Source organism: Eptesicus fuscus, chromosome 7, assembly GCF_027574615.1.
Source record: "Eptesicus fuscus isolate TK198812 chromosome 7, DD_ASM_mEF_20220401, whole genome shotgun sequence".
Classification (NCBI taxonomy): domain Eukaryota; kingdom Metazoa; phylum Chordata; class Mammalia; order Chiroptera; family Vespertilionidae; genus Eptesicus; species Eptesicus fuscus.
In genome coordinates, this window is record NC_072479.1 from 5,066,963 (window position 1) to 5,093,014 (window position 26,052).

Here is a 26,052-nt window from a genome sequence, read left to right on the forward strand (position 1 = left end):
TATTCAGGTATACATCTAGTAAACATGGAAAAATTGAATTAAATTTAATTAGAAAGTGTGATTAATTGTTATGTGACTTTTATAGGTATAGCTTCTCTGGAAATTATATTTTTTAAAATATATTTTTATTGATTTCAGAGAGGAAGGGAGAGGGAGAGAGAGATAGAAGCATCAATGATGAGAGAGCATAATTGATCAGCTGCCTCCTGCACGTCCCCCACTGGGGACGGAGCCCGCAACCCAGGCATGTGCCCTTGACTGGAATCGAACCCGAGACCCTTCAGTCCGCAGGCATACGCTCTATCCACCGAGCCAAAACAGCCAGGGCAAATTATATTTTATTTATTGAAGACAATGTAACACACTTTGGGGAAAAATTTTACAGTTTCTTTCATTTTAGTATTTCAGGTACATGTGGTAGAAAAGACTTCTTTTGCCAGTACCTTTGTGCCAGGAGGACTGTCCTATATAATAAAAGCGTAGTATGCAAATTGTCCCCTCCACTGGGAGTGCATCCAGGAGTTTGACCAGGGGGCAAGGCCAGCTGGGGGAAGGGAGGGAGGCCCCTGGCAGCAGGCAGCAGCAGGCGACGGGGGGAAGGGTGGAAGTGCCCAGCCGGCAGCCTCTAGGGACCCTACGAGGGCACAGATTTCGTGCACTGGGCCTCTAGTTCTATATAATTAGGGTTGTTTTAAAGCTCAGTTTTGTTTAACTCTTTAAATCACAGTAAATGACTAATTCTTAAGTAGCTAACACTTGGTAAGTGTATTTATATTAACTCATTACCTTCACAACAATCCTCTGAGATACAAATTATTATGGTCACCATTTTACAGATGAGGGAACTATGGCATAGAGAGGTTAAGCACTTGCCTGAATCACAAAGCCAGAAAAAGTAGGTATGAGAACCCAGGCAGTCTGTGTTCGTAAAATGGTTTTGAAATGCTTGTCTTTGTTTAACCCGTTAATACTAAAAAGATTAAAGCAGACGTTATGTCCCCTACTGTCCTTTTTGTCTTTCATTATCATTAGTCTTCATCTTTTCATGTCGTTTTTCATATCCTCTTCTGTGAAATTATTTCCTTCTGAGGGAGTAAGAATGACTCATGAAATCATCTGCCCTATTAGACATTACAAGAGTGAGAACGTATGTGTTATTTGTGTTTAAATATTTTTAATGAAGAGCTAATTTGATTTTGCTTTATATATGAGCACATAATTATATATGCCTCTTTTTCATTTGTTTTTTATTAGATGTCTTCTCCCAGTAGTGAGATGAACTATCCAAGTTCTTTATCACTTTGTCAGCCAAAAGGGAAGTCTGTTCCCACACCGGTATCAGCCCAAATGACTTCTAAGTCTTGTAAAGGGGAGAAAGAGGTTGATGACCAAAAAAACTGCAAAAGGAGACGAGCCTTGGACTTCTTGAGCAGACTGCCCTTACCTCCACCTGTTAGTCCCATTTGTACATTTGTTTCTCCAGCTGCACAGAAGGCATTTCAGCCACCACGAAGTTGTGGCACCAAATATGAAACACCTATAAAGAAAAAGGAATTGAGTTCTCCTCAGTTAACTCCACTTAAAAACTTGAATGACATTTCTGTTTTGGAAAGCGATTCAATAGCTGACGAAGAACTTGCATTGATCAATACCCAGGCCCTTTTGTCTTGTTCGGCAGGAAAAAAACAACTCGTATCCATGGGTGGGTCCACTAAGACTGCTCCCACCTGTTCAAGATACGACCTCGAACAGAAAAGGCACCCTTCTACCCCTGTGGTCACAAAGCAGAATTCCCACGTCCGTACTGGAGAAACAGGAGACTCTATTCAGGACACAAGTACAACACAAGATTCATCTGAGAGACTGCAAAGGCAACAGAACCGAAAACGACAAAAATTAGTTACTGACGCTTAACCTTTCCAGTTTGTAACACACGTGCAGTTTCAAAGCACACACCCGTATCTGCAAAATGAGAAGAGAAATGGTTCCAAATCTACCTCAGGACTCCTAGATCACAGGAATGCTCTTTGCCTGCTTCTATATTGGTATACTTTTATTTCAGTTACAGACCTTAAAACTGTTTACATATTTATTAACTAATCAAGGAAAAAATCTTTATGATGGGATTTGCTCACTACAAGTATTTTACAAATGAACTATACATACCCTTTTTGTTTAGATTGTGTCCTTAATTAAATAAAACTAAGTTTCTCAGTAGAGTTATTTTGACTCACATAATACCTTTTAGTTCCTACTTTAGTTTCTTTCTGTGTATGTGTTTTTAGAGGTAACCCACTATGAACCACTTTTCCTTAATGCACGTGTTAGTTGTACTATAGTTCTGTCCTGATCAAAAATCGGACTAAGATATGACTAGTGCTTGCTTTTGATCAAATTGTTTATTCTTAAGTGTGTAACTACAAGAAAAATAGAATCCTTAGTATAATTAATTCCTTTATATGATCCCAATGTAATCTCTGAAATTAAATTACTTCAATTAAAAATTCAAATACTTTAATTCAGAAGTAGATTTCATAGTGTTAATTTTGTCTTTTAAATCAACCCTGATTCTACCTGCCTTCTCAGGAAGTGCTAATGCTCCCTTTACCCCTTGTTTTCTCTCAGCACACCCCTCTGGGCAGAAGGTAACAGTTCAATTCAAGATGATATTCTCATTTTTTACTTTCTTGTGTTGAATAGAAAGGAGAAAAAGCAGTTCTAACTACAAACTTACTAGTATAGTATGGAGAAGCTCTCTAATAGGGCCTTTCGATGTCTTAAAATGTGTATCTAACATATATAAATATGTGTATGTATATTTTTTTAATTACATTTTTTTTTAATTACAGTTTACATTCAGTATTTTCTTAATATATTTTATTGATTTTTTACAGAGAGGAAGAGAGAGGGATAGAGAGTTAGAAACATCGATGAGAGAGAAACATCGATCAGCTGCCTTCTGCACACCCCCTACTGGGGATGTACCCGCAACCAAGGTACATGCCCTTGACCAGAATCGATCCTGGTACCCTTCAGTCCGCAGGCCAATGCTCTATCCGCTGAGCCAAACCGGTTAGGGCTCAGCATTATTCTTTATTAGTTCCAGGTGTACAGCACTTTGGGTAATGTTTTCAAATCTATATAAACATATTTGAAAGCCAAAGATAAATTCTTTCATGAAGCAGTTTCTTTCTATAACTATGATCCATGCTTTTCTCTCCTCTAAAAATTATTAAGCCGAAACCGGTTTGGCTCAGTGGATAGAGCGTCGGGCCTGCGGACTGAAAGGTCCCAGGTTCGATTCCGGTCAAGGGCATGTACCTTGGTTGCGGGCACATCCCCAGAAGGGGGTGTGCAGGAGGCAGCTGGTCGATGTGTCTCTCTCATCGATGTTTCTAGCTCTCTATCCCTCTCCCTTCCTCTCTGTAAAAAATCAATAAAATATATTAAAAATTATTAACATGACAAGTAGTCCATTCCACTAGTCTTTTTAACTTGTGCTCTGCCCATCTTATTAATGTGATTTAAGTTTTGTTCATAAAATAATTTGGTGTAATCATTTTCCTGGTGATCCATTCTAGAACAGGGAATAAAAAGTCTCAGGAACAAACAATTATAATAATTTAACCTTTTTTTTAGCCTCGAAAAATTTAACTGCTGTTACCGCCTCCGTTATTCATTACCATGTAGACTACTTGTCAGAGAGCGATTTAATGCGCATCCTCCTTTTCATAAATTGTAAATAATGTAGCTAAGCTATACGAGAAAAAATATGACGCTTGAGAATATGTGGATATTATCCCCCCAAAAGTGACAACTTGATGATGACAAAGTCAACAGTGTACACTGCATAAGGGATAAATAGTAAAAGCAATTTGTGTTCCTATTCCACACTTAGTGAGAGCCTCTGGTGCACATCAAGTCCTACGCCTGTTCAATGAATGATGTAAACAGTAACACACGAAATAATACATGTCAACGTTGAGGGTTTGAAAAAGTATATAAATCAGAGAAATAGATCACTTCTAGCTGGGATATGTAAAGTTGATGGCATTTAACTAATTATTTTTATGTTTCCTTACCAAATGTTTTAGGCATTATATGGGGATTTGGGAGAGGGGGGAGATAAAAGAGGCAAACAGACCAGGAAACTATTCTTCTGAACTCTGTAAAAGCTCTGGATCTATAACCTGGGGCCACTTCTCCATAGTGGTCACCTAGATCTAGTAGCCCAAAAGTCCTACACTGAGGGCCAGACAAATTGGGAGGGCTTGAATTCTGACCCTTTTGGATTCTTTGTAATCAAAGGAAGGTAATTCCAGTTGGGGTTCTCTGACACTCACTCCTTCCTTCTACTAACCTAAATGAGTCAAGCCCTCCTGAGTGAATTCAGCAATAATCACATTGACTGGACACTCTGGATTATCTTGGCCTGAGTGTAAGGTAAAGCAGTATTATGTGAATTATCATGATTATTAGAGGATTATTGTGGAACATGTTTGCTTGGACACATAGAACTTGTAAAACTATAAAATACCTTAGATCTATTCAAATTCACTAAATTTTAGTTTCATCAGTCAAACTTGGGTTACTCAAAGGAGATGCCAATTTTTAAAATGTTAATGAACAATTACGAATGCATTGCTGGTCGTCATCAAGATGTTGAGATTTCAACAGAGTCAGATAATGGAATGTCAAAGTAAAATAGTCTTTCTAAAGTGCATAGGTAAAATAATTTATGTAAAAAATAAGGTTAATTTCGTCTTTCATATCCTATTTATTAAAGAAGATTGGTAAATAAGTTTATGATATAGAAAAATTGGTTTTTCTTTTCTTTTTTTTTAACCCTCACCTGAGGATTTTTTTCCTCCATTGATTTTTAGAGAGAGAAAAAGGGAGGCAGAGCAGGAAGGGGGGGAAGAGAGAGGGAGAGAGAGAGAGACAATGATGTGAGAGACGTTGATTGGTTGCCTCCTGCACATGCCCCAACTGGGCTTGAGGATTAAACCTGCAACCGAGATACATGCTCTTGATCAGGAATCAAACCCAAGACTCTTCGGTTGACGCTCTAACTACTGAGCAAAACTGGCCAGAGTGAAAAATTGTATCTTAATACGGTAAAATTCTGTGGGATTTAGGTAATTAAATTTTTTATATTGTTGAACAAAAAAGGCTTAGATTGAATGACAAATCCATATAAAGCAATACCATATACTATAATTTTTAATAACCATAAAAGCACCATTATATAAGACATTTAAAATAATACTTCACAGAACATTAGCAAGAAGCTGTTAGTCAACAAGAAAGAAAGCACACATCCTACATGTTCTTATCTATTTGGGGTCTCACACAAAATCTGATTTCCTCTATTCAGATTGAATTTGGATTCACAAATGCAGTATTGGTTTGAGGGATACTCCAGAGTTGGGGTAGAACTTCATTGTCTTGATGTCATATAAAACACCAACACTGCTCATCTTATCCCTCTGTGACCTATATCCTGGGATGCTTAATTCCTTGTACTCCCAATCATTGGTGCTGCCCACTAATTACACGTATAAGCAAAATTTTAAAAGTTGCTTAGTGATTCATCTTAAAAATTGATGTTTTATAAAGGCTTGTTTTATTTATACTATTAGCACAACAGCCAAAAGTTATTCAGGTTTAATACTGTTCAATAGAGTGGTAGTTAAAACACAAAACTATAAATAGTGACTTCAAATAATGACACTGATTTTCCTCAGTAGCTGGTATAGCTATTAAGAAGGATTTGGCATTTTTAACAATGACACGTCATTAGAATAAAGGAATAATTTCCCAAAGTGTCTACTTTGAAGGACAGTATTCCTTTAGATGTATACTTTTTAGTATATTCATTTTAAAGGAAAATCAATATCATCATTACAGCCATATATTTCACATTTTTGGATACACAGATTTAAAAAGTAGCAATGGTACTAAAATTTTTCCTGCCTCTCATCTTTTCAACTTTCCTGATGGAGATGAATTCCTGAAAAAATAGATTACTTCAGAGAAAGTGGTATTGAAGCTTATATTTACTGTAAACACTACTTATGTGACTAATTGATTACATTCTTGGGTATGTTTCTCAGGTTTCATCTTCAAATTAATTGTTTCCCTAGAGAGAGTGACTTGGTCTAACCAAACCTGCAGAACTCCCAGCATCAGGCCATGCATAGAGCATCACTAACAAATACCTGATGAAGATGAGTATGATGACTTCTGCTCAAAAACGTTCAGGTTCGACTATTTACACTGGAATTAGAGCTCTGACTAAAACTGAACAAAGAATAAATACCAAAAATCGAAGTAAAAACTGATTTAGGAAAACTCTGCCTGTAAGACCAGCCTCTAATATCCATGGTGACAGCCCCCCCTCCTGTTAAAGGAGCTCTCCTGTGTCAAGCCCGCAGGAGCCCGCCGGTGTGGAAACTCCGCGCAGGTGTTCCAGTATCCTGCCCCGCTGGAAGGCGACGCACCGCTCCGGTCCTGGCTTCTGGCCGCTCTGCTTGGTTTTTCTGCGCGAAGCACACTATGAAAGGTAACACCGTGCTCATACCGTTCTTTCATTCGGTGTATTTTCTCTCTTGGGACTCCATGAATGTTTCTTCTACACGGAAAACATGCAAACATTTAGTTAAGGCCATATATCAAAATGAATTACTTGTAGTTTACAAGTCCTGTAGAATTACATACGTATGCACTCTATCCTCAGGGTTTAACTCTTTCAGGTTCCACTCCTGTTTTCCAGGCTGCCCTGCACACCCCTAAACCACCCTGAGGCTTGTAGAGAGCTAATGCAGCAGAAATGCTTTGTTTCTGGAAATCTCAATTCTGTGCTTCAAGACACAAAAGAACACCAGGAAATCTTTTTATGGTATATTTGCCTGTTAAGCATGAATATATCAATTTACGTGGGTCCATCCTCGACACTTCTAGATGATTATTAAAACAATCTTAAATCCTAGTGGGCGGGAGAATCAACTGGGGATACAAGTCACCATGTAATTCCCAGAACTTCCAACTATGGGAAGGGAGCCACGAACTAGGATTTTTAACATCCAGCTCAGGCGGCTGTGGTTCACAAACCCACTTTGGAAACCCTGTGTCTCCTTTTAACCATAAGGTGAACTAGCCTTATTCCTAAAAAGGAAATTCTGTTTTCACTGGTAACTTAAACCGTTGACATTATCAAATAACACAGATAATATCACAACCCATGCATTCAATCAACAAGTTAGTGTTATTTGGACATTTATTGCTTATAAATTAGAAGCAGCATCTGGACCACAAATGAACCACAGACTTTGCAGCATCTAAAGATATTTATTTAGCCTAAATGCAAAAACACCACTGGCGTGTATAATCCCATGCAGAAGGAAGTGCTTTTAAATGTGCATTAATGAAGAAGCATTTTAGCTAAATGTTAGAAGGACCGAGTTCAAGCCAAGATTTTAGCATTTAGCGTTATATTAGAAAACTGACCCAAAACTAAAGTCTTCACATTAATAACTCCCAAGTTATCAGTTTCTAAGAATTACCATTTCTGGCCTGAAAACTACCATGTCCATTTCCAGCCTGAAAAGATTCTTTTGTTCGGTCTGAAATACCTGAAAACAGCAGGACATATAATGAGGAGCTAGGAAAACACAGAAGTACCTGGCTAACTCTTGAACGTTGAATTTCCAGCGAGTCTCGGGTTCTCGGAATATAACTTCATAGTTATTTTCAAGTGCCTAATTTTTCAAAAGTACATAAAACATTGAACACACGGTATGTATGCATGGGAATGTTCATACTGGCATTAAACATTCACTGCATATCTTTTATAAAATTACTTTTGTTTTACCAGTAAGCCACTGCCTTAGTTTATCTTAATAAATATAGTTGGCTCATGGCCATACTTAGCCACTCTCAGATTAATTCCCAGTGATAAATTTTGGTCCATTTTATCTACTACATAGGAAAATTATAAAGGTTATTTATTTTAGACACTTTTTAAAATAGCTGAACTAGCTTAAACTTCCTGTCCATGAGCAATGACCTCAATGGCTTCTCAAAGTCCCTTATAGGATTATCACAGATTTATGTCTGTCAAATGCCTTCTCCTATTCCTCATGACGTGGTTAGAAAATGGTGGTGCCACAGAAGCAGAGCCTATGAAATAAAAGTGATTCCCATCCCTTACATACTCTTCCTTCCAGAAGCAGCTCAGTGGGGCTCAGTGCACTGCCCATTTCCTTGTTAGAGAACTTTAGTTTACCAAAAAGAGAAAACTTACAGTTTACATATAAACACCCAAATATCCTTTGAATTCATAAATTCACTACTATGTTTTTATCTCAAACTGAACTCTCAATAATAAAAGTTCAATGAAAAGAGCTAAGTAAAAAGATTTCCTCTTCATTCTTGAGATGAACACTTCTAATTAGGAAAGGAGTCAAGCATCATATATGGAAAATATCTAATTTCTGGGTCTTATTAATAGCTATGGATGGCTGAAAAAGATTGTATATATCCAGAAAATAAAAAGTAACATGGGCCCTAGCCGGTTTGGCTCAGTGGATAGAGCGTCAGCCAGCAAACTGAAAGGTCCCAGGTTCGATTCCAGTCAAGGGCACATGCCCGGGTTGTGGGCTCGATCCCCAGTGGGGGGGCTTGCAGGAGGCATCCAATCAATGGTTCTCTCATCCTTGATGTTTCTATCTCCTCTTCCTCTTCCTTCCTCTCTGAAATCAATAAAAATATTAAAAAAAAAAAAAGTAACATGACTTCCCTTAAGTGACTTTCAGTTCCCCCTAACTCGTGGTTTTGAGTCGTGCCTTAATTAACTTCACTCTACATATCCCTGTTCATTTCTCTCCCAAGTGGACTCTTGATCCATGAACTGAAGTGACTACAATGGTAATGTTCATTCCCTCCTGCTTTCACCAAAGTCCCACCCGTGGGCCTACATGAAGTTGATGAGAATATAGTTAGAGAAAAGCTCACCTGTATATAAGTTATTTTGCCCAAAATGTGCAAGAGGCCTAAAAATAGACTGCCATGAGTCCGGTTTGGGAGCTATTCGTGTGACAAAAGCAGAACATTCAGCTGTCTTCTTCCTGCCCCCTGACTGTGTCTGGCTCTTTTCTCCTTCCTACACCCAATAGGGAATGAAAATTCACTAGTATAAGAGATGAAACATGTCTGAAAACAGGTCAGACCCTTTAAAATTAAAGAAAAAATGTGCACACTGTATTCATCTTACTGTTTTTTCCTATTCTGACAATTAGCTGAATGGTTATATTTGCATGCTAGTGTCTTAATAGGATTACAGTATTAATCTTAAATCTGTTTTTAAACTAAAAACTCTATTGCCCTGAAACTCCCTTGCAGCAACAGTATCTAGTACTGAACTCTCCGGCTAGTGAAAAGCAGACTGTCCTCTAATAAAATCTATAACTCTGTTCGTCCAATTTCTCTGCAAGTTTCCGTGGGTCCTCCACGTGGACCTTCCCTTAGGAAAACAAACAAGACAGGAAAGCTATCAAAAATTCTGATCCAGGACTATTTACAACTTGTACCCTTAAGGTGATAATAGCATGTCAGCAAATTTGAGCCATTGAACAGCAGAGGAACACAAAAATAACTGCTTTACCTGCTCTGTGAGACACTGTTAATACATGTGAGATCGTGGATGATCAGAAAATGAGGAAAGAACAAAAGTTTCAACTTTCTCACAAAATGTCCATAACTGAAAATTCAGAATGATACTTCTTCCTACCATGACTGCATAGGGCTTCATTTCCCAGGCGTGGAGGTTGGTATTATCAATAATAATGGGGGATATGCCATTCCTCATTGCTTTTCTTGCTGCAACACAATGTTATACAACAGTGAACAACATGCAACAGTCAGACAGAGAGGGTGAGCATACCCATATCTTGTCATTTTATTACAGCATGTCCTCATCACACAAAGTTAATGCCGCCTACTTCGGGACCCATTATCAATCATTTTCCTGGAATCTAGGAAGGTTTGGCATTCTGTCCGGGGGGAGGGAGAACGGCAATTAAATGTATCATTCTGCAGCAGCTACGATCTAAGTGCACAACGGGATTTCTCAGGAGTCTGAAAAAGAATTTGTCACCTCTTTTCTGGTTCCATTCATGAGCCTCCTCTAGGAAGTCTGGGTTGAACTCATAGGTACCATCTTCCCTGAAGAAAAAGTCATCCGTGCTGAAAATCAGGGCCCTGGGAAAGTCGTGTTGCAATTGTCTGGAAAGTGAGAAAGGAGGGATTGTTTGATGACCGTGAATTGATGTAATAGAAAATCATCTTCTGTTTCTAACATTTAGCAATTTGTAATTGTGAGACCACCAGGTTTTGAGTTGTTGAAATTTAATTTAAAAACAGAGATGCTTATTATCTTTAGAAGGCCCTGCTCCTATCAAAGAAGCAGGAGTGGGCTAAGAGGCAACTGTGTGAGTTGCCTAACTCTTGACACTAAGAAGTGCTGTCCCTGCCACTGACTTCCGCAGCAACCAGGACTGACTAGAGAAAACTGGAAGCTGACAGTGGGATGACAATCTTTCCTTATGGGCCCCAGTTCCTTCTGCTATTCTTCTGGGATGTACCAGTGCCCTTCTCTTCTCCCTTAAACTCTCACCTGTCCTGGGTCCCATCTCCTGGAACTCTGTTCTCTCTAAGGACCCATCTCAGAAACTAATTCTTGCTCAAGTATGAAATGTAGATAAAAGTGATGGGTGTGTACTATCCCTACTAGGTAGCATTTTTACATTTTTGAAAACATATTGTTACTAGAGGCCTGGTGCATGAAAATTCATGCACTGGAGAGGGGGGTCCCTCAGCCCAGCCTGCCCCCTCTCACAGTCCGGGAGCCCTCAGCGGCGGGAGGCGACCTGGTGATCAGGGGAAGGCGACGTGCCCATCACACCGCCGCTGCTCCACTGTCGGCAGCGCAAGCTTCGGCCGGCCCTGGTTACCTGAGCCTCGGGCCGGCCCCGGGCGGCTGGGGGGCTGAGAGGCCTGAGCGCCGCCATCTTGTGGCTGTGGGTGCCATCATCTTTGGGGGTGTGGCAGTCAATTAGCATATTCCCTCCTTCTTGGCTGTGGGTGCCGCCATATTTGAGGGCAGGGCAGTCAGTTAGCATACTCCCTCCTTATTGGCTGTGGGCACTGCCATCTTTGCGATGGCATAAGGGTCAATTAGCATATTCCCTCTTTATTAGATAGGATTGATTTCAGAGAGGAAGGGAAAGGGGGAGATAGATAGAAACATCAATGATGAAAGAGAATCATTGATTAGCTACCTCCTGCCCCCCCCACACGGGATCAAGCCCACAACCTGGGCATGTGCCTGACTGGGAATCCAACTGTGACCTTCTGGTTCATAGGTTGACGCTCAACCACTGAGCCATGCTGGCTGGGCCATATTTACATTTTAATAGTGACCCAAACCAAATGAAAACACAATAGGAGAAGGAAAGAGGTAGGCCCAACATTCCCCACATCTTCCTAAATCTCTGTCACTCACTCTAAATATGAAAATATGAGAAAAAAATAAATAAAAACTACCATGGAGTCCCCCCTTTAAAGCAAAAAACAAACAAAAGCAGCACATTAAGTTATGCACAAAATAACAAGATGTTTTCACTTAAAATACTTATTCAGACGGATATTATACTAGGTGGTAAGTGGGTAAATCCCTGAGCTTCCTCATCTGTAAAAATCGAGGGTAATGATACCTCTCTTGCTCAGTGATGACAATCTACGTAATAAAAGCCTAAGCAACCATTACGGCAGAACGACCAGTCGCTATGACACACACTGACCACCAAGGGGCAGACGCTCAACACCAGAGCTACCCCCTAGTTGTCAGTGCACTCCCACAGGGGAGTGAGCTCAGCCAGAAGCCGGGCTCATGGCCGCCGGGCTCAGCGGCAGTGGCGGGAGCCTCTTCCACCTCCACAGCAGCGTTAAGGAGCAGCGAGCCAAGTGGTAAGGAGCAGTGAGTTAGGCGGGCAGCAAGGAAGGAGGTAGGGGTCCTGGACTGCGAGAGGGATGCTGACTGCCAGGGGGAGCGGGCCTAAGCTGTCAGGCAGACATCCCCCGAGGGGTCCCAGATTGTGAGAGGGCGCAGGCCGGGCTGAAGGACCCTCCTCCCCCACACCAATTTTGTGCATCGGGCCTCTAGTGACCTAATAACATGGGGAAGCACCTAGGGCAACCCTGACAACAGTGAGTGTGTGTCTTTCCTTTATCCCTACAACACTCACCAGCCTAATTCTAACTTCAAGACAAATTCCGCCTGGCTGGTGTGGCTCAGTGGTTGAGTGTCGAGTTATGAACTCTTCTTCTTGTTTGTTCATCTCCACCAAAAAAAATCATCTCTGGTCAGGAAAGAACAGAATGAATGTGAGGCACTGGGGCCGCAGGTGGGAGTGAACACCTACATCACTGGGAAAGACTTGGGTTCAGGTGTTGCTTCTGCCCCTTCTGGTCATGTGACCCATCTCTCTAAGCTTCTGTTTTCTTAACTGAAAAATACAAATTAAACAGAGCTGCTAACCCAGCCAGCATGGCTCAGTGGCTGAGCGGCGACCTATGAACCATGAGGTCACAGTTGGATTCCCAGTCAGGGCACATGCCCAGGTTGCAGGCTTGATCCCCAGTGTGGGGTGTGCAGGAGGCAGCCAATCAATGATTCTCTCTCATCGCTGATGTTTGTATCTCTCTCCCTCTCTCTTCCTCTCTGAAATCAATAAAACTAATAAAAATAAACGGAGCTGCCCTAACCAGTTTGGCTCATTGGATAGAGCATCGGCCTGCAGATTGAAGGGTCCCAGGTTCTATTCCGGTCAAGGGCATGTACCTTGGTTGCAGGCACATCCCCAGTAGGGGGCATGCAGGAGGCAGCTGATCGATGTTTCTCTCTCATCAATGTTTCTAACTCTCTATCCCTCTCCCTTCCTCTCTGTAAAAAAATCAATAAAATATATATTTTTTAAAATAAATAAAATAAAAATAAATGGAGCTGCTAGCAAGGCTGAAATGAGGTAAGGGAAAACACTTTGCAAATGGTAAGGCACTTTACAACCACAAAGGACTGATATTTCATTAATAACTAGAGGCCTGATGCACAAAATTCATGCAAGAGTAGGCCTTCGCAGCCACTGCAGCTGCCTCGATCCCTCCTTCGCAGCCGTAGCCCTGGCTTCATCCAGAAGGTCGTCCAGATGGTCGTTCTGCTGTTCAGCCATTTGGTCAATTTGCATATTATGCTTTTATTATTATAGACTAGTGGCCCAGTACACAAAATTCGTGCACCGGGGGGGGGGGGGGGCGGGGTGTCCCTCAGCCCGGCCTGCAATCTCTCCAATCTGGGACCCCTCGGGGGATGTCCAACTGCCAGTTTAGGCCTGATCCCAGCAGTGAGACACCCCTCTCACAATCCGGGACTGCTGGCTCCTAACTGCTCGCCTGCCTGCCTGCCTGATCGCCATAACCACCTCTGCCTGCTGACCTGCTCACCCCAACTGCTTCCCCCCACCGGCCTTCTCGCCACCAACTGCCCCCCATGCCAGCCTGCTTACCCCCAACTTCCCCCGCTTGCTGGCCTGATCGCCCCAACTGCCCCCCTCTGCCGGCCTGCTCACCACCAACTGGCCCCCCCTGCCGGCCTGCTTGCCCCCAATTGCCCCCCACGTCAGCCTGATCAGCCCCAACTGCCCTCCCCTCCTGGCCTGATTGCCCCTAACTGCCTCTGCCTCAGCCCCACCACCATGGCTTTGTCCGGAAGGTCTCCCGGTCTAATTAGCATATTACTCTTTTATTAGTATCGACTAGAGGCCCGATGCATGAATGTTAGTACAAGAATGGGCCTTCCTTCCCCTGGCTGCCGGCACTGCCTGCGCTCCAGCCCGGAGCCGCCTTTCTGCCTTCCCACGCTGCCCAGAGGCCTGGAGCAGCTGGGGCGGTGCGGAATGCCTGCCTCGTCACCATGGCAACGTCCCGCCCCACCCCCAGCTGCTCGCGCCTGTGTATGCAAATTAACCTGCCATCTTTGTTGGGTTAATTTGCATACTCACTCCTGATTGGCTGGTGGGTGTCGTGAAGGTACGGTCAATTTGCATCTTTCTCTTTTATTAGTGTAGACTAGAGGCCCGGTGCACAAAATTCGTGCATGGGGAGGGGCGTCCCTCAGTCCAGCCTGCACCCTCTCCAATCCTGGACCCCTTGGGGGATGTCCAACTGCCTCTCACAATCTGGGACTGCTGGCTCCTAACCGCTCACCTGCCTGCCTGCCTGATCACCCCAACCCCTCTGCCTGCCTGCCTGATCACCCCTAACCACCTCTGCATGCCTGCCTGATTGGCCCTAACTGCTCCCCTGCTGGCCTGATTGCCCCAAACCACCTCTGCCTTGCCCCGCACCTAGGACCCAGGATTCCCTCCTCCAGCCGGTCGCAGGCACATGGGACCCAGGGTTCCCTTCCTCTGGCCAGCCACAGGCACCCAAGACCCGGGCCAGCTTCACCCGGGCCGGCTGCAGCTGCAGGGGACTATGGGTAGGCGGCTTCACCCTGGGACCTCGGGGCGGGCAGCTTGTCCCTCTCCCAGGTCAGGCTGCAGGCGCAGCCTCTGGCACCCATGACTGCAGGGCAGGCAACTTGTACCTTTCCCAGGCCACGGGCGGGCAGCTTGTCCCTCTCCCAGGTCAGGCTGCAGGCGCAGCCTCTGGCACCCATGACTGCAGGGCAGGCAACTTGTACCTTTCCCAGGCCCCAGCCCCAGCCACTGGTGCCCGGGACCACGGGCGGGCAGCTTGTCCCTCTCCCGGGCCACAACCTGGCTTGTCCCTCTCTCACAAGCTCATCTGTGCCTGGCTGGTCCCCATTCCTCTCTCGCAAGCTCATTTGCACCTGGCTGGTCCCCATTCCTCTCTCACAAGCCCATTTGTGCCTGGCTCGTCCCCATTCCTCTCTCCCCAGTGTTGAGTGTCTGAGCCGTTACAGCGTGACGGCGTGAGACGTGATAACCATTTGCATATTAGCTCTTTATTATATAGGATAATAACAAATGAGGTCAAGTTACCAACCCACACTGTTCACATGCAGTAGTAGTAAAACACACTGGGGTGTGCACAATCTTTCAATTACTCAAGTGAATACTAGAGAGATGAAAGACCAAAATAAAATGAATAAACACATCCCAGACATATTAAATAAACATCTCTATCAAAAATTTTGGAGGGCTTGATAGTGTTTTTTAAAAAGGCAGTAGTGATAGCTGCAAAAGTAATTTCAAACGAAATATATTCTTTCTTTTTTTAAAAAAAATATATTTTATTGCTTTTTTACAGAGAGGAAGGGAGAGGGATAGATAGCTAGAAACATTGATGAGAGAGAAACATTGATCAGGAATCGAACCTGAGACCTTTCAGTCCGCAGGCCGACGCTCTATCCACTGAGCCAAACCAGTTAGGGCTATATTCTCTTTCTTGATGGGGTAAACAGGGAGATTCAATGGACATGATCTTAAAATTCCATTGAAACAGGAATTTAGACCTAGCTGGTTTGAGCGTTGGCCTGCGGACTGAAGGGTCCTGGGTTTGATTCCGGTCAAAGGCACATGCCCAGGTTGTGGGCTCGATCCCCAGTAGGCGGTGTGCAGGAGGCAGCTGATCAATGATTCTCTCTCATCATTGATGTTTCAATCTGTCTCTCCCTCTCCCTTCCTCTCTGAAATCAATAAAATAATATTTTTAAAAATCTATTAAAAAAAAAAAGAAACAGGAATCTGTCTCTCTTAATAGCCTTGTGGGGAAAGATGGACCAGAAGATAATATATTATAGGATAATAACGCTGCCCGCCCGTGGTCTCCTGCAGCGCAGACCTCATACAATGTGGGGGGCTGGCCGCTCGCTGCCTGCCATCCACATGGTCTCTCCTCCTCACCCAGCTTCACCCAGGCCTCTTCCCTCATTCCGAGGGGGCAAAAGTGGAAGCTGCCACGCATCCACCACATGCTACCCTCCAAAGCAAGTCACTGCCGACCCCACTAAAGGACAGGGCACAGAGAGAGGGAAAGGCAGTGACTTCTCCCAAAGAATATTAGATAATTATCCAACTCATTAAACATTTATTGAGCACTTGGCATATGCCATGTACTATGTAAAGTGTTAAGGTACGAAAGTAAAATAAAGTAACTGCTTTTAATGAGTTCACAGCCCAGCCAAGGAGCCAGACCCTGCCTACTGGCCTGACGCAGTGCAATGAGCTGGACACCTGAATCCCACAAGCACGTAGGGTCGGGAGCCAGTTCTGACAAGAAAGCACTGTCAAGGGCACTGTTGCCTCTGGGGAAGGAACTAAGAAGAGGAAGCTCCTGACAGATGGCGTGTTATGAGCAAGAGACAGAGAAAAATGAGAACAAAGATACTGTGGTTAAAAGTGCAAATCTTTTTTAAAATAATAACATCTTTAAAAAGTGGAAATCGTATTTGAAACACTTTTCAATTCTGAGTACTACACAATTTAAAGAGGGAGTTAGCAAGCTGGAGTCTGTCAAGAGAGGAGTATCCACGTCACTGTGAGGCCTGAAAACCATGGAAACTGTCAGATGAGCAAAAATCGCAAAGGAGTGTTGGGGTGTTGAAGCTGAAAACAGATGATAGAAGTAGAAATAATGGTCATGCCCAGATCCTGGGACGTCTGTGTGAGGAAAGGGGATGAACTTGTTCTGTGGGTCAGCGTTTGGGTCGGGCTCGGCTGGGCAGTTTTGCTGGTCTTGCCTGGGGCCACTCCTGCAGCGCAGACCTCATACAATGTGGGGGGCTGGCCGCTCGCTGCCTGCCTTCCACATGGTCTCCCATCCTCACCCAGCTTCACCCAGGCCTCTTCCCTCATTCCAAGAGGCAAAAGTGGAAGCTGCCAAGCATCCACCACCTGCTACCCTCCAAAGCAAGTCACTGCCGACCCCACTAAAGGACAGGGCACGGAGAGAGGGAAAGGCAGCAAAAGAGGCAGCCATTTCAAACCTACCGCAGATACTGACAGTGATATCAAGGAGAGGTACAAAGAGGGTTTGATGAAAGAAATTCACATTTTTCCATATAGTTTTTTTTTTTATTTTACTTTAAAGATATTCAAAATAAAAACCCCAAATCATAAGTCCTAACTTGAACCTCTAATGCATGCAACTGTTATAAAGACACCACAGAAACAATCTAAGGACAGCAGTGAATGCATGTTCAGGTGTGTGTATTTTATATCTGTGAACATTTTACAGCTTCTAAGTTATTTTTATCAATATTATCTAGTCTATTAATGGGAGCTACATTCAGAGGTTAAATAATAGTGTATAACTTATTTTCCTTACTTTTGTGTGATAATTAAGCAACTATGGATATAAGTTCCAAGGTTTTTATTTATCTATTTGGTCCCAGATTTAATCCCTTCTAAATTTGGTTTCATTTGTTTTCCTAATTCTGCCACTCACAGAGTTTGTTTTGGTTTTTCATCATTTTCAGATTTGAATACTTCTTTTCCTATGCAGTCATATTGACTCTTGTTTTCCTCTTTATGGCTTATGAAATCTATTAGAGGTAAATATTCTGGTGTTTCCTTTAAAAAAAAGCTTTAAGACATAATCCACATCTTATTTGAATTCTATTCCCTTCTAGAAAAAAAAAATCACAACAGAGAAACTACTCTCCTCCTAGATTGCAAAGCTTTACCTTAGAGTGAAAGTAAAATTGCTCAAGACCACGTCTCACCATTTCCTAAGACATACAGTCCCCTAACAAGCAGCTCCTTTTCAGCTCTAATGGAATTGGGGTGCAGTGATCTTCCTGAATGTTTATTCCTTCAAAAACGTGTCCTATCTTTAACTGAATTATCAATTAGCATTGATAGCCACCATAGCATCTTGAATGTGCAGGACAATAGAAGCTCTCCTAATTAAATAAAGACCTTATTAAATAGACAATCTTGAGATTCTCAGACTTGAGTGGAAGTAACACTATTCCGTCCACTTCAGAAGTGGTAAGGACAGTGGCCCGGTCTAGCTTTGTGTTGTGGTAGATCAGGAGCCTCGTGCATGGGGGGAAATTGAGAAAATTAAAATACAATAAAAGGGAGAAAAAGGAAAGAAAATTATTTCCCTAGAACCTTCACCTCCCCAGTTCCCCACCAAATTTACTGAAAATCGCTACTAGGGGAGAAACTCAGGTACAAACCATGATTTCACAATTACCATTTCTTTCATGATTAGTGGCATTGAGGATCTTTTCATATGTCTATTGGCCATCTGTGTGTCCTCTTTGGAAAACTACCTATTTGGATCCTTTATCCACTTTTAATTGAATTATTTGGGGGTTTTTTGGTGTTGAGTTGTATAAGTTCTTCATAAATTTTGGATATTAACCCCTTATCAGGTATCACTGGTGAATATGTTCACCCATTCAGCAGGCTGTCTTTTCATTTTGTTGATGGTTTTCTCTACTGTGCAAAGACTTTTTATTCTGACATAAGCCCATTTGTTTATTTTTTCTTTTGTTTCCCATGCCCAAGGAGATATATCAGAAAATATATCTGGATTTGATATTTATGGTATCAAATCTAACATTTAAGTCTTTAATCCAGTTTGAGTTTATTCTTTGTATGGTGGAAGTTGGTGGTCTAGTTTCAATTTTTTGCCTGTATCTGTCCAGTTTTCCCAACACCATTTATTGAATGGACTATCTTTTCCCCCATTGTATGTTCTCGACTCCTTTGTCAAATATTAGTTGATCATATAGGCATGGGTTTATTTCTGGGCTCTCTATTCTATTCCATTGATCTACAGTTGGTTTTTATGCCAGTACCATGCTGTTCTGATTACTTTAGCCTTGTAGTGTAGTTTGATATCAGGTAGCATGATTCCTCCAACTTTGTTTTTCTTTCTCAAGATTGCTGTGGCTATTCAGGGTCTTCTATAGTTCCATACAAATTTGTGGATTATTTATTCTAATTCTCCCATATATTTTTTTAAATATATTTTTATTGGTTTCAGAGAGGAAGGGAGAGGGAGAGAAAGATAGAAACATCCTATATAATAAAAGCCTAATATGCAAATTGTCCCCTCAAATGGGATTCAACCAGGAGTTCGACCAGGGGGCGGGGCGAGCGGTGGCAAGCAGCCTGGAGAAGGGAGCCCCCCTCCCTCCCCGCCCCCGGCCAGAAGGAGCAACGGGCGGCCAGAGGAAGGGAGCCCCCCCCATCCCCAGCCAGCTGCAGTGGCAGCAGCAGGCAGCCAGGGGAAGGGAGGTGCCCCGGCCAGCAGCCAGCAGCTGCTAGGGACCCTACCCATGCACAAATTTAGTGCACTGGGCCTCTAGTCAATGATGACAATCACTGACCGGCTGCCTCCTCCTGCGCTCTCCTCCCTCCCCCCGGGGATCGAGCCCCCAACCTGAGTATGTGGCCTTGCCTGGAATCAAGCCTGGGAGCCTTCGGTCTGCAGGCCAATGCTCTATCCACTGAGCCAAACCGGCCAGGGCTTCACATGTATTTTTGTTGTTGTTAATCCTCACCTGAGGATATTTTTTCCATTGATTTTTTTTTTTTTTTTTTGAGAGAGTGGAAGGGAGGGGGAGAGACAGAAGGAGAGACACATCTATGTGAGAGAGACACATCGACTGGCTGCCCTGCCCGGGGATCAAACCTATAACCCAGGTACGTGCCCTTGACCAGAATCAAACCTGAGACCCTTCAGTCTGTAGGCCAATGCTCTAACCACTGTGAAAACCAGCCAGGGCTCACAGGTACTTTTTTTTTTTTTTTAAATATATTTTATTGATTTTTCACAGAGAGAAAGGGAGAGGGACAGAGAGCTAGAAACATCGATGAGAGAGACACATCGACCAGCTGCCTCCTGCACACCCCCCACCGGAGATGTGCCCGCAACCAATGTACATGCCCTTGACCGGAATCGAACCTGGGACCTTTCAGTCCGCAGACCGACGCTCTATCCACTGAGCCAAACCAGTTTCGGCATCACAGTACTTTTGATGAACCATTTGAAAGTAAGTTGCAGACATCATGACACTTTGTTCCTAAATTCTTTAAGTGTCTCCTAAGAATAAGAACATTCTCCTACATGGAGGGGTGGAGGCATGGGGCAGGCTGGTCCTACAGCCACTTTGGCATTTTTTTAATCTAGGGGGATATTTCCACTGTGGAAGCTCCCTATGAGAAGCAAGGGGCTCCAGTCCCACACCAGACCCTTAGCCCAGAGCTCCAGGGCTGGGAAGAGAAGTTCACATAAGTTTGGGCTGTAAAGACCAGCAGGAATTGTGGCTGAGTGATGGAGGTTGCTGGAGACCCAGCAGTTCCTCTTAAAGGGCTGGTGCATTGATTTACTCGGATTTGATCCCTCTGGGCTCCAGCGCTGGATGGTGGCTTTGGGGGACCCAGGGACATACAGGGAGGAACTGGATTGTCTGGCATCAGGGCTGGAACTCTGGGGCAGCTTTCTCCCCGAAAAGTGTGCACATAGGGGTCATTATTCCTGTGCTGGGACCTCCCCCACTCCAGGGCTAACTGGCAGCCATTTCTGTGTTTCCATCAGCCTGGCTCACACTGTTTGCTCTGCCCAGGTGATTCCCTGAGACCCCGCCCCATCCAGTTTGCAGCCCCACCCAAGCTGTCTGCAGTGGTTTTTGCATATGAATGGCCTGTCCTGGCTCAGGCTTCAGACTTTTCAAAACAAGCAGTAGCTGGCTTCAGGATGCCCCAAACCTATTAATAAAAGATCCAAGACCCAGCACTAGCACCAGCCTGCCTTGCTTCACAGCTGGGCCTTGCCTGGGCACTTCCAAGCCTAATACAAGTAGCAGCCATCTGCAGATGGCTCTGTAGCTCCTGCTGGGTGGTCCCAGGCAGTGGCTGACTTTGCACCTCCCAGGAAGCCACAGAGCCAGTGCACCGGGTGGACAGCTTCAGACCATACCAGATTACAAGTCTACACATCCACAAGCAACACTCCCAAGAGGCAGACTCAGTGAATACCAAAGCCCCATTGAAGTAAGTCCTGCTCCATATGGGGTGTCTCCTGCACAGCAGCTCTTCCACGGTAGTCGCTGTAGTCCAATTGACTTGGAGGTCAATTCCTTCCAGTGATGCCAATAACAATCAAGTCTCAACTATAAGAAGACTGTGCACACAGCCCACACAGGGTACACCTAGAGGGTCCACCTCAGGTAACTGGAGAGGCTGAGCCACTGGACCCTACAGGACACCTACTATAGAAGGCCACTATACCCATTCCAAGAGAACAGCAGCTCTACCCAATACATAGAAACAAACACAGGGAAGCAGCCAAAATGCAGAGACAAAGAAACATGTCCCAAATGAAAGAAATGGAAGCAAACAAACTACTGGATACATAGTTCAAAACGATGGCTATAAGGTTGCTAAAGGATCTTAATGAGAGCTTCAAGGGACTTAGTGAGATTTACAGGTACCGTACTTTCCGGCGTATAAGACGACTGGGCGTATAAGATTTTCCTGGGTTAAAAAGTCATTTCTTACGCTGGAAAATACGGTATATTGGACTATATTGATGGGATTAGATATAATGGATTAGATATATTGGACTACTGTATTTTCCGGCGTATAAAACGACTTTTTAACCCAGGAAAATCTTATACGCCCAGTCGTCTTACACGCCGGAAAATACGGTATCTTAGTGAGAATTTCAAAGACATAAAAAAGGACCAGTCAGAAATTAAGCATACACTAACTGAAATAAAGAAAAATTTACAGGGATTCAACAGTAGAGTAGAACATTAACAAGAAAGAAAGAAAAAGAACCTGAGGTGTTGAAGAATCAAGAGACCAAGGCTAGTTCATATGCTAATCAATAAAATCAATAATAAAATAATATGTAATAAATAATTAAGATAAAATAACAATATTCAAAATCAATCTGCTTATGGATTTAAAGTCTCCTAGTTTATGTCCAACTGATAATGAAACTAGGAAAGCCTTTTTGTATAGCAAATGACATTTATTTTATTGTTTAATAAATGCTTTGTCCATAACCTGAATAGTTATTGAACAAAACTATTTTCAACTGTAAAAAGTTATTTTCATATTTAAAAAGTTAACAATTTGTTGTAGAAACATGAGAAAATGAGTCAAGGGGGAAAGTTCATAATCCCCCTCTCTAAAGTCAACAACTATTGAGCAACAGATGTCTCTTTCACACATTAGTCTATGAGGATATGTACACCCCTTTCTTTGAACCAAATATGGGATTTGTGTATATATTTATAACATATAAATGTCATATATATATATGTATATATATGTACATATACATACATACATATATATGAAAAATATATAGATAGCTTTGTTATAGGCTTTTTTAATATACACATCTATGTTCCCATTAATGACAGCATGATTTACAAGCCATGCTGTCATTAATTTTTTTGTATGACTACACTGGCTCACATGTTTTTCTATTATATAAAAAAACGCTGTAAGGTACATTCCTGTCTTCCTGTGCTTGTCCAATTGTTGCCTTTAGATGAATTCCTGGAAGCAGGACTTACAGGTCAATGATAAGAACCTATTTCTGAAATGTTTCCTTTTAAATATGTTTTTATTGATTTTATAGAAAGAGGAAGGAAAAGGATAGATAGAAACATCATTGATTGGCTGCCTGTTGCAGTCCCCCAACTGGGGATCAAGCCCGCAACCCGGGCATGTGCCCTGACCAGGAATCGAACCAGCAACCTCTGGGTTCATGGGTCAATGCTCAACCATTAAGCCACACCAGCTGGGCTGAACGCTTTTTAAATGAAAGAGAGATGATAGAACAAACTTAGAGGGCATCCTAATTTGTTAGCACTCCGATGTAATGAAAGAAATTTTAAACCACATAAAACTCCAACTATTTTTTAATGTCGCCAAATAATTTAAATAGATGGTTTCCACATTCCCTTCAAAACAAATAGGTGAAAAGCACAGAAATCCAACATTGATTTGGAAGACAAGACGTATCCTAATTTCAAAAACATTTTTATTGTTTCTTTAATCAAATGAAAATTAAAAGTTAAGCAGAAAAAGGTGGACCTGTCTTTTTATTCTTCTGATTCAAGAAATACATGTTTATTATAGAAAATACATAAAGAAATAATGAAATTCCAGAATCCAACTATACATAAGGTAGCCTCACAGTTTTACCATTCTCTATACGTGTATTTTTTTTTTAACAATTTGGTATTCTCCTTCTCTCCCCCACTGATCCCCCCCACAAAAAAAAAAAAGTAGGCAAGGCAACACCCTAAGGGCGGCATGCCGCCTGTGACACCCACCACACATTTCACCTCATTGCATGCCTCCCTTAGCATTGAGCTGTCACCTGCTTGGCTGTGCCCAAGCACCTCTGCCCCAGAACTGCCAACACCCAGAGGGACAGGAGAACTCGCAGAGCCGCCTCCATCTTCACTTTAAAGTTTAACAAGTTCTCACACACATTTAATCTTCACAAGGGCCCTCTGAAGTAGGCAGAGCAGACACCCTCCCTTAACAGGAAAGGAAACCGGGGTACAGAGCAGTTGGGTAAAGATCACAGATAGTGAACGGCAAGGCTTCGATTAGAAGCCATAAATGGACTCCAAAGTCAGAGCTCTTCACCTAGCAATTATTAACAAACTAAGTCTGGCAACTCGAACTGGTCAGAAGGATCTTCAATAAATCATCTAACCCAGTGGTCGGCAAACTCCTTAGTCAGCAGAGCCAAATATCAACAGTACAACGACTGAAATTTCTTTTGAGAGCCAAACTTTTTAAACTTAAACTTCTTCTAACGCCACTTCTTCAAAATAGACTCGCCCAGACCGTGGTATTTTGTGGAAGGGCCACACTCAAGGGGCCAAAGAGCCGCATGTGGCTCTCGAGCCGCCGTTTGCCGACCACGGATCTAACCTAATCCTCTCTTCGCATTCACATATAAGGAATAAGTCCCAGAGAGGTTAGGTGACTGCCCAAAGGCACCAGCTGTCCCCTAATGAACTGGATCTAAAGGCACGGGCTCCCACAGTGCCCCCACCAGCTGTCCCTAGAGAAATGTGCTTTAATACGCTGGTCTCATCCGGGGCCTTCCGCTTGGCCAGCCTTCACCCGGGAACTTCAATCCCCGAAGAGCCAGAAGGGACCTGAAAGGCCACCTTACAGATGAGGGAGGGGAAGCCCAAAACTCGGTTCCCGACGGCCCAATCTATATGCCTCACACGTCACATGACTTCCCTGCTGAATTACAAACACAAGACGGACAGAGACACCCTTCTTTAACACTCAGTGTGGCAGCAAAGCCAGAGTGAAACTGAACAGGATTTGCATCCAGAAGTTACTTCCTTGTAAACAGAGCTCCCTCCCTGCCGCCCCCCTTAAACTGGATCACAAAATAGCCCCTCTGCCCCTCCCTCTCCCACCCAAACAGAAACCCACTGAAACAGGTTCTTGTTCAGGGACTAACAGCCTCTGGAAGTCACCCACCCCACCAATCTGTGAAAATGTGGCGACATTGTTTTGCTGAAGGCTCTGCTCCACCAAAGAGCTGGGAATCTCAACTACAACTGGCACCGCAGCTCCGGGCCGCCCCTCCCGACCTCCTCCCAGCCACACCGGCTCCTGGAGCCGAATGCAGGCCCCGCCGCTTCCCCGGCCTCCTCTCCGGGGACGGGGCCCCCTTCCTCCCCTGAGAACACTGCGCTGGGGGGCAGGACGTGGCCTCCTCCACCAGCTCACAGCCCGGGGCGAACCCAGGCCCACGGCGGAGTGACGGGCGCCCAGGAAGGAGCGGCCGCCGGTGGGAGGGGTGGCCGTGCTGAGGGCTGCCCGTGGGGTCGCGGGGCCGAGGGGGCCGGCGGGCAGGAGGCCGGCGTCGGGGTCAGCGCGGCGGGGAGAGCCCCGCGGCCGGGCGGGAACCGCGGGTGCAGGCCGGGTGGGGGCTGGGGCCGGCCGGGGGGCCCAGCAAGCTGGCGGCAGGCGACCGACCCGCGGAGTCCGCCGGCCCGGCGCTCGGGCCTCCTGCGCCCTTCGCGGGCGAGCTCCTTCGGGCGCCCATCGCGCCGCGCCAGCGCCTCCCGCGCACCTGAGCGCCTCCCTCCGCGGCCGCCCGGCCCCGCGGCTCCGGACCTGCTCGGTCCCCGGCGGCCGCCCCCGGGCCTGGGCCCTCCCCTGCCCGCGCCGCTCGCCGGCCGGAGACGCCCGAGGACGCGGTCGCGGTGCCGGCAGGGGCTCCAGGTGGCCCGACCCCGGACCCGGCGGGCCCCCTGCCCGGGCCAAGGCGGCGCAGGTCTCGGCCTCGGCGGCGGCCAGGGCCGGGCCACCTGGGGCCGGCGCGGGGCGCAGCGCCCAGACGGGGCTCGAGGAGCCGGCCGGCAGGTGGCATTACCTGGCCAGCGTGGTTTTCCCCGAGCCCGGGAGGCCGCGCAGGAGGTAGAGGTGTTTCCTGAAGCTGTGGCGGCGCGGGGGCGTCCCGCGCGGGGGCGGCGGGGCCGGCGCCCGGGGCTGCGCCTGCCGGAGGCTCAGCCTCCCGAAGGACTCGAGGAAACTGTCCTCCATGGGGCGGGGGCTGCGGCTAGGACCCCGGGTCCGCCGTGCGGAAGCCCCGGCCTCGGCCCGGCGGTTGTTTTTGCGGCGCTCCGGCCATGTGATGGACGGAGGGGCGGCGCCGGCAGCCCGGCCCCTCCTCCGCGCCCGCCGCGCCGCGCCGCCGGGGAGGGGGCGTCCGCACCTGGAGCTGCCGCCGGGAGGGCGCGCGGCCGGCCCGGAGCTGGAAGCCAGGCCCGCCCCGCCCCGCCCACGACGGCCTGGACTTTGAGAGTGAAATCATTTCAGGTGTGGAACGCGGACAGCGTTCTGAACAGTAAAGGCATTGCCCCCCCAGTTGTGAACACCAACAGCGCCCCAAAGGCGAACACCACCCCCCAGACCTGTGTTTGTTTATCCTTTATCACCTGCC

General features: G+C 45.0%; 2 protein-coding genes across 6 annotated transcripts in view; one reads left to right on the top strand and one right to left on the bottom strand.

The window, feature by feature from the left end:
- BRCA2 (BRCA2 DNA repair associated) overlaps positions 1-2,519 on the top strand; it is a 75,680-nt gene extending 73,161 nt beyond the window's left edge. The window contains exon 27 of the mRNA XM_008158157.3: positions 1,255-2,519. Within this exon, the coding sequence (XP_008156379.2) occupies positions 1,255-1,914 (660 nt within the window). The 3' untranslated portion in view covers positions 1,915-2,519. The remainder of the gene's footprint in view (positions 1-1,254) is intronic.
- N4BP2L1 (NEDD4 binding protein 2 like 1) lies at positions 1,478-25,771 on the bottom strand. 5 transcript variants are annotated; one of them, XM_054718707.1, is made up of 5 exons: positions 25,483-25,771; positions 10,157-10,284; positions 7,566-7,634; positions 6,584-6,634; positions 1,478-1,537 (listed from the first exon to the last, which is right to left on the bottom strand). In XM_054718707.1, the coding sequence occupies exons 1-4, from the start codon at positions 25,650-25,652 to the stop codon at positions 6,591-6,593; spliced, it is 411 nt and encodes a 136-aa protein (XP_054574682.1). In that variant the 5' UTR covers positions 25,653-25,771; the 3' UTR covers positions 1,478-1,537; positions 6,584-6,590. The 5 variants fall into 5 exon arrangements, with proteins under 5 accessions (XP_054574682.1, XP_054574679.1, XP_054574680.1 ...); XM_054718704.1 differs by lacking the exons at positions 1,478-1,537; positions 7,566-7,634 and adding exons at positions 7,684-7,760; positions 9,791-9,879 and having other exon boundaries at positions 5,203-6,634; XM_054718705.1 differs by lacking the exon at positions 1,478-1,537 and adding an exon at positions 9,791-9,879 and having other exon boundaries at positions 6,511-6,634.
- Positions 25,772-26,052: the final 281 nt, after the last annotated feature.

Coding starts and splice junctions, on each gene's coding strand:
- N4BP2L1 (XM_054718704.1), bottom strand. CDS start 25,652: ATGGAGGACAGTTTCCTCGAGTCCTTCGGGAGGCTGAGCCTCCGGCAG. Junction 9,880..10,156: donor TGAATGGAACCAGAAAAGAG/GTGACAAATTCT, acceptor ATTGTGTTGCAG/CAAGAAAAGCAATGAGGAAT. Junction 7,761..9,790: donor TGAAGCCCTATGCAGTCATG/GTAGGAAGAAGT, acceptor TTGAAAAATTAG/GCACTTGAAAATAACTATGA.